We start from the raw sequence: 7,713 nt of genomic DNA on the forward strand, positions 1-7,713 counted from the left end.
ATAAAGCAGCTTTCTGCAACTCACATTCTTGCAGTTTCCTACATTTCTGAATGTTGTGTAGTCACAACTCTACAAACAGTATTTTCCAAAAATCCTATCCCAAATAAAACCTCCAATCTGCCTGGGTGCCATTGAGCAAGGCACTAAACGTATTAGCTATAATGAGGTTAAATGGGACTTTAGTGTTAGGTGGTGTATAACGTCTAAGTCTAAAAGTTAAATTATAGTTTCAATTCATTGGGCCCCATCATGTTGCCTGTGCGTCCTGACGCCCACTCTACGCTGCCTGACTCTGAGCGTGCAGAGTGACCAGTGTCCGGCTGCTCTCCCTCGGGACCCCTCCTGGAGGAGCAGGCATATAAAACGAGCGTCTCTCCCCTCCCTGGGACACAGACTCATCCAGCCCGGCCCGACGCGCCTCAGCCGCGCTTCATGGATGCTTCAGCAGCGGTGCAGCATCCTCAGCCCTTCCCAGCCCAGCGGGACTAACTCTGTGTGAACCGGACTCATCCCAGCGCTCTGTCCTCTCCTCTCCTGTGAGTGCACGCTGTCTTTTCCTCAGTGCGTGGCTTTATTGGATGTGACGGTGCAAACGATGCTGTGTCGCAGATGGAGCGTCAGCTTTTACGCAGTTGCCTTCGCAGAGATCCTCGTGTTTTAACAAGCTGCAGAAAGGGTCGGAGCAGTAGATTGGGCGGACTTTATTTGAATGTACTTAGTTTAACTTGCACAATTGCGCCTCACAACAGATGCAGCAGAGACAACACAATCATTATATGCGGCAAAGAGCACTGACGTAATTTAATTGAAGTGCCCTGCAGGCTAAATATAGACCCAGTGTTCATTGTGGGAGTGCGTGCTGTCTTTGTAAGAGGACTAACTTTTATTCCGACGAAAAGATACAGTTGATTGTTTAATTTGCGTCAACAAAGCTGCAGGCCATACTTAAAGCATCGTGTCATGCGGCCCATCACGGGTCTCAGTGTGCCGGAAACGGGCTTGATTGTTTCCATGGCAATAAGAGGGCATGTCCCTGCCTGGGACAGATGCCAGGGACCACACCCTTCCAGCCTCCAGCCCCCAGAGATGCTGCGCGCTGCTGGGTGCTGTTAGACTGGGGGAAACCTGCTGTTCTTCATTAACTGAAGTGGTTCGTGATGAAGCTCTTAGGCTACAAATTTATAGATTAACTGTATTAAAAAAGGTTTATCTTGTAGTAATTTAACCAGGATACAAATAAGACAGTGAAATATACCAACATGCGTATATATATTATAGGAACTGTTTGCTGATGTTTTTGTTCCAACATTTGCCATGTTTTTTATAGAATTTTTTTTCATTTTGCCATTTGTTCTCTTCAGAGATACTGCGAGTGTTGCGAGAGCTGCCATGGCGAACCGAGGGCCCACCTACGGCCTGAGCCGAGAGGTGCAGGAGAAGATCGACCTGAAGTACGACTCCGACCTGGAGCAGAAGTTGGTGGACTGGATAGTGGGTCAGTGTGGAGGAAGCATGGAGAAGCCTCAGACGGGCAAAGAGAACTTCCAGAAATGGCTGATGGATGGCACAGTGAGTAGCTGCGGTACCTGCACTTAAAATAGAAGTGAGCATTGAATTATTAAAGCTGCAACATGATAGATATAACAGCCCCGTCAGATTTAAAGAGGCCGTGAATTTCAGAAAGTAAAAACACATCTAGGTTTATGTTCCCTACAACTTTGGAAAGCTTGAGTAAATGATATGGATGTGATATTACAGTCATTGAGACATTTTTTTAGATATAAAACCTGCAACAATAGACCATTATGATCACTCCCATTGGAAAAAGTGTTTTCGTTATAACTGAATTAAAAAAACTGTTCTTTGCTTTCCAGAATTTCTGGGCATGTGTGATTGAAAACCCCTGTCTGAAAATGCTTTGCACTATCAGACCTAATTAACAACCATATTCTAAAAGGCTCCTTGCACAGTGCTGCAGTGCTGTCGCTCATGTAGAGAAAAAATCATTCAGACAAGCCAGAGGCGTCGGTTTCTGCACCAGCAATTAACTTAACAGAAGATTTGTTATCCCTTCTCTAGAGGCATGACACACTTACTGTTGTTTTTGAATCGTTGGTAGAAGTAGAACATTTCATAACAATTCATAATTACATTTAAGGATGGCAAATAACTGAGTCTATTCTTTTCCCGGACCCTCTTCTGTATGTTATGGGTGGCATTGCCATTTTCATTTCATCAAGCCAGTTATCTCACCTCCTTTGTCCCAGATCCTGTGTAGACTCATCAACAGCCTTTATCCAAGGGGCAAGGAACCCATCAAGAAGATTGCAGAGACTCAGATGGCCTTCAAACAGATGGAGAAGATCTCTCAGTTCCTGCAGGCGGCGGAAGCTTATGGAGTGACGACCACTGACATCTTTCAAACTGTGGACCTCTGGGAAGGTAAAGAGGTCTAATAAACCACGTCTGTGCTCACAGTTTTCAATCTGATGATGTGCTTTGTTCCATCTATCACTGGGGGGGGGCATGTATTGGTTTGTGTGAGAAAGTATAATTATGTTGTTACTCTGTCCACAGCAAAGGACATGGCAGCAGTGCAGAGGACTCTAATGGCTCTGGGGAGCGTGGCTGTCACCAAGGACGATGGTCATTACAGAGGTGACCGAGAATGGTTCCGCAGGTAAAGACAGAGAGGACTCGAACATGAGAGCAAATCATATTCTCCACAACAGTTTGAACATGATTTTTGTTTCTGTTTGACACACGTGCAGGAAAGCGCAGGCGTATCGACGAGAGTTCTCTGAAGAGCAGCTGCGCCAAGGACAGAGTCTGATTGGCCTGCAGATGGGTAGCAACCGCGGTGCTTCCCAAGCTGGTATGACGGGCTACGGCATGCACCGTCAGATCATGTAGAACGTTTCCTACCTAACCTGCTCCTCTGCTTCCGAGACCTTATTTTCTACTAATACCACAAGCGTTGTAGCCCCCCCAAAAAACCTCCCTATATCCTCTGTAGCCGTGTCGACCTCAACTTCCCTGGAATTGCTGCTTTTCCCCAGACAGTGTTCAAACCCACATCCTAAAAGAAATGATGTCAAATGCTGTAAATCTCCTTCTTCACGCTGTCTTCCCTTGTGCCATGTGCTGTTCCCTCCCTCGCTTTGTTGACTGTTTCCTGACTTTCTATATCCAAATGGTTAATGTGGAACTCGTAGTCATTCAACATCCCTTAGGTCTTATAGAAAACTGTAGATTTTAATGAAACAAGCCATCAGTGTTATACGTATTTTAAATCTGAATTCTGTAAGCCCCTTTTACAGCATGTTGTGTGCTATTTATTTATTTATTTATTTATTTGTATGTGCATATTCCTTCATTTAAAACTACCATTATTCATCGGTCGGTGACTGTGTAATTATTTTTGCCTTAAACCTGATGAAACTCTCGCCTGACGATGTCTCTGCGATCTGGTCTGACGACTTGTTGCGGTATTTCTTCCGTAACCAAACCAACCTCACGTTGTGCCTGGTTTTGGGACGTCAGTGACTGGGTCCTGATAATATTGGCCTCAAATTATAAACGAGTTTCATTCCTTCTGAGCCATACCCCCGTTGTTTGTTTGATTTTGTCCATACTGTGTCCATTTTGTGTTTAAATCAATGTGCAGTAGCCAACATGTGTGACAGCGACGTTTCCATTTCTGGTGCCAGGTAAAGACGCTGCTTGAATGTGCACATTTATGTATTGTCATGTTTATACTTTTGAATATATTTATATCTGGAGGCTTGTGAGAAGAATAATTGAAGAAATAAAGTATGTGAATAGATACTCACACTCATATCAGTTTCTGTGTAACACACAAACTGGGTAGACAGGGTTGTATGGTGTGCAGTTTATGTTGTGGTTTGTCTTTCTTATCTTGGTTTTTATTTTCCGGTTCCTCCCTTGTGCCCATCCCTCCTCTCTCTCTCCTCACTGTGCACAATCTAATAAAGTTGCAGCAGTGTGGCATAATGATGATGGTTCATCTACCAGACAGGCCTGATTCAAGCCTGCCTGCCAGAAAACGTCCGGCTTGCTGAGTAACCTTGAGTGAGATATTAAATCCTAACTGTTTAATAGCTGATCTAGCATCTGTTGAACTACCTCACGATCTATCTGGGAATGACTGTGCATCTCAATTTTTTTTCTTTTTCTAAAGCAATTTAAATGCTTTGATCATTAACTCATGGATCCAGCGTCGAGATAACATCTGAGGGGAGAGGGTGAGCACCAGTGTTTGTCTAAGCCACTCCAGTGACGATGGGCTGAGCTTTGGACCACTAAAGGTCACATTTGATGTCAGTGATCCAGTTTATGGGGTCGGATGTTACCGACTGTTGGCATTTCAAAGAGCACATATGAGAAAAGCATGCATGAATTAACTTCTCATATTGTTATTGGCATCCAATTACTTAAGAGATCCAATTACAATGCTGTTGTTTAAATTCAGCTTCTATTATTCTCAGGTGTGGATTCCTAATGCCAATTTTATTACCACTGCCAAAGAGGTTTTGTTTTCACCCCTGTCCATTTATGGGTTTGTTTATTTGTTTGTTTGTAAACAAGACTACGCAAAATCAACCGATCGGACTTCCACGAAATTGGATAAAAGGTGCAGTATGGGTCGGGAGAGAACCCGGATCAGGGATGCGGATCTAGGAATTGTAAGATGCAGCGTTTTTCTATATTTTCACCATTTTCCCGGTGGAATAATTCATGGATCTTGACGGAAAAAAAATGGGCACATTAAGGGAACTGAAATCTATCTATCTTTTTTTTTTGTCTGGTGATCATAACGGTTCCTCATTCAGTCCCTGGCTCCTCCAGAGTGTGTTGAAGAGTGTGCCCTTAAGCAAGACACTGAACCCCTTACTGCTCCTGACCCATCAGTGGGTGAATGTGTGTGTGAATGAGACATATGCCGTAAAAGTGCTTTGAGCTGTGAAGTATCCAGAAAAGTCCTCTGTTGAAAATAGATGTCTTCACTCTATAGGAAGGCCGTACATGTGACACTCTGTGACCTTCTGCGTGTCTGGCCCTCACGTGCACTTCGAGTCAGCTTATTATTAGCCTAGTGTGCAGAGGAGCACATGAGATGTCTAACTGACGGACACAATAAGTAAGCTAGAAACACAGACCAGTGAACAGGCTGTGAGAGAACAGACGTCCCTTTTGTCCAAAGTTCTCGTCTGTCTCATGTACAGTATGTTCTTTGGTTGTCTTTTGTTCCACTCTGCTCATCTCGACTCTGCCTGTTGGAAGAAAATTTGCAGATTCATTGCTGCGTGTGATTAGGACACATGGTTATGAGGCTTATTACGCACTTGCTTGAACTTTGAGTTTTTTGCATTGTGGGATACTTGCGTTTTTTTGGGCCAGGCGTATCCAAGACAATGTTGCAGGTGATTTTTCGGGTTGCTCTTTTGCTCCTTCTGTTGGTGGTCTGGTGTGCTGCACTGGAGGAAGCCCAAACTAAAGGCTGCGTTTGTGGATACCCTGGAATACCGGGGGACCCCGGGCACAACGGCACACCCGGCAGAGATGGGCGAGATGGATTAAGCGGTGAAAAGGGTGATAGAGGTATGTTTAGAAGACACAATTTCTCCTGTAGAACTTGACTATGTCCACATCCTCTTGCAACTTCAACTTCACATTTTGTAACAATATTATTATTTATCAACCATGCATGAAAAGGTGAAGTCGGTTCAACTGGTCCAGCAGGCAGTAATGGTGCCAAGGGCGACAAAGGGGAGCTTGGTATGTACCTTGAGAACAAAAAACAACAAAATATAAATAGGTCTTTAAACTAACCTGTGTTAAATCATTACTTGATTTCTAACTGCTGTACGTCCGTTTATCTTTTTTTCTGGGAACATAATGTATTCAACACTATATATATATATATATATATGCCTTTTCACAGTATAAAAGGACAGAAGGGTTTATTGTCTGGTTGTCATTTACAGGTGCCGTTGGCCCAGCAGGGCTCAAAGGAAAAAGGGGGGATAATGGAGAGCGGGGCCCTCCTGGGAAAATGGGGCCTCAAGGAGTCTCCGGACCCTTAGGCTTGAAAGGAAATAAAGGGGAGCTTGGGCTGCCTGGACCTCAGGGACCTAAAGGTGATTTGGGGGCTCTTGGACCTGAGGGTCAAAAGGGGGAAATTGGTCTTCAAGGTGACAGAGGCTTTCAGGGACCACTGGGACCCCCGGGCAGGCCAGGCCCAAAAGGGGAAATTGGTATCCCAGGTCACAAAGGCAGCATCGGTTATCGTGGGGAAAGGGGGAATCGAGGAGAGAAGGGTGATAGGGGAGACAAGGGAGAAGAACTTGTTATCTCTAAAAGCGCCTTCTCTGTGGGACTCACAGCACTGACTAAACTCCCAGCAGCCAATGCACCGATCCGGTTTGACAAGATCATTTACAACCGACAGAATCACTACGATCCACAAACAGGAAGATTCACGTGCTCCGCAGCAGGCGCCTACTACTTCACCTACCACATCACCGTCTTCTCCAGGAACGTGAAGGTGGTTCTCATGAAGAATGGACTAAAGATCATCCACACCACGGACAACTACCAGAACAGCGAGGACCAGGCAGCAGGGGGCGCTGTGCTGCACCTTGAGGTGGGGGATAGAGTGTGGCTGCAGGTGGCTGGAGGAGAGTTATTCAATGGGCTCTTTGCTGATGAAGACGATGACACTACTTTCTCTGGATTTTTAATCTTTGCAGCATGATGCAGCTTGATACTTTGTCATTTCTAGTATATTATTTCAAGTTAATGCATACATATTTGTATTTACTGTATGTTTATACTTATATACATATAAATACACATGTGCATTCATGTGCAGATGAAAATTACACCCTTTTCTCTGGACTCTTAATCTTTACAGCTTGATAATTTTACAATGTTTAGTAATTATTTTCAGTATACATGCATATCTGTATGTATGTATACACATGTATATGTGTGTGTGTGTGTGTGTGTGTGTGTGCACTGGTTATGATGCTAACACAAATGTTTCTGGATTTTTAATGTCGGCAACTTGATAATGTTATTATTTCTAGTGTGTATACAAGTAAATAAGTTTTAAATCTGATGACCATGTGCTTTGTTCAATCTATCACTGGGGTAGCTTTTAATGGTTTGTATTAGCAGTGGTCAGAAGTTGTTTCTACATTCATGAAAGTATAATATTACACACACACACACACACACACACACACACACACACACAAACACACATATGAGCTGATCAGGATGATGTCATTACCTTCTCTGGAATCTTTGCACCTTGATCATTTTGTTATTTCTAGTACATGTGTGTAACATAACATGTGAATACACTACACTGTATACACTCGTACATATGTGTAACAAATATACATAGTGACATAATAAACAAGATGGTAAATCGAGGTGTTGTTGTGAACTAATTCCCTGCTTCCTCTTCTTATAATAAAGGCTTGCTCAGTCACTGGTGCGTGTGGTATTTGGGGCTGGGCACACACACACACACACACACACACACACACACACACACACACACACACACACACACACACACCACAAGCATCCAGACATGACCCAGCAGCACCGACTGGAAGGCCCGGTCTGTTCCTGTCAGTGCAGCAGCAGGAAGTGAAGGAGCTTGTCTCTATCTTTTAC

The 7,713-nt window shown here is 44.0% G+C and overlaps 2 protein-coding genes across 3 annotated transcripts; both read left to right on the forward strand.

The window, feature by feature from the left end:
* Positions 1–66: 66 nt before the first annotated feature.
* tagln3b (transgelin 3b) lies at positions 67–3,828 on the forward strand. 2 transcript variants are annotated; one of them, XM_034572594.1, is made up of 5 exons: positions 67–536; positions 1,362–1,569; positions 2,268–2,442; positions 2,578–2,680; positions 2,772–3,828. In XM_034572594.1, the coding sequence occupies exons 2-5, from the start codon at positions 1,390–1,392 to the stop codon at positions 2,911–2,913; spliced, it is 600 nt and encodes a 199-aa protein (XP_034428485.1). In that variant the 5' UTR covers positions 67–536; positions 1,362–1,389; the 3' UTR covers positions 2,914–3,828. The 2 variants fall into 2 exon arrangements, with proteins under 2 accessions (XP_034428485.1, XP_034428486.1); XM_034572595.1 differs by lacking the exon at positions 67–536 and adding an exon at positions 590–1,150.
* Positions 3,829–5,008: 1,180 nt separating this feature from the next.
* Positions 5,009–6,898, forward strand: c1qtnf9 (C1q and TNF related 9). Its single transcript, XM_034571965.1, has 3 exons — positions 5,009–5,622; positions 5,737–5,799; positions 6,009–6,898. The coding sequence occupies exons 1-3, from the start codon at positions 5,436–5,438 to the stop codon at positions 6,776–6,778; spliced, it is 1,020 nt and encodes a 339-aa protein (XP_034427856.1). The 5' UTR covers positions 5,009–5,435; the 3' UTR covers positions 6,779–6,898.
* Positions 6,899–7,713: the final 815 nt, after the last annotated feature.

This window comes from Hippoglossus hippoglossus, chromosome 20 (genome assembly GCF_009819705.1).
Source record: "Hippoglossus hippoglossus isolate fHipHip1 chromosome 20, fHipHip1.pri, whole genome shotgun sequence".
NCBI lineage: Eukaryota > Metazoa > Chordata > Actinopteri > Pleuronectiformes > Pleuronectidae > Hippoglossus > Hippoglossus hippoglossus.

Coding starts and splice junctions, on each gene's coding strand:
- c1qtnf9 (XM_034571965.1), top strand. CDS start 5,436: ATGTTGCAGGTGATTTTTCGGGTTGCTCTTTTGCTCCTTCTGTTGGTG. Junction 5,623..5,736: donor CGGTGAAAAGGGTGATAGAG/GTATGTTTAGAA, acceptor ATGCATGAAAAG/GTGAAGTCGGTTCAACTGGT. Junction 5,800..6,008: donor GGGCGACAAAGGGGAGCTTG/GTATGTACCTTG, acceptor TGTCATTTACAG/GTGCCGTTGGCCCAGCAGGG.
- tagln3b (XM_034572594.1), top strand. CDS start 1,390: ATGGCGAACCGAGGGCCCACCTACGGCCTGAGCCGAGAGGTGCAGGAG. Junction 2,443..2,577: donor AACTGTGGACCTCTGGGAAG/GTAAAGAGGTCT, acceptor CTCTGTCCACAG/CAAAGGACATGGCAGCAGTG. Junction 2,681..2,771: donor GACCGAGAATGGTTCCGCAG/GTAAAGACAGAG, acceptor ACACACGTGCAG/GAAAGCGCAGGCGTATCGAC.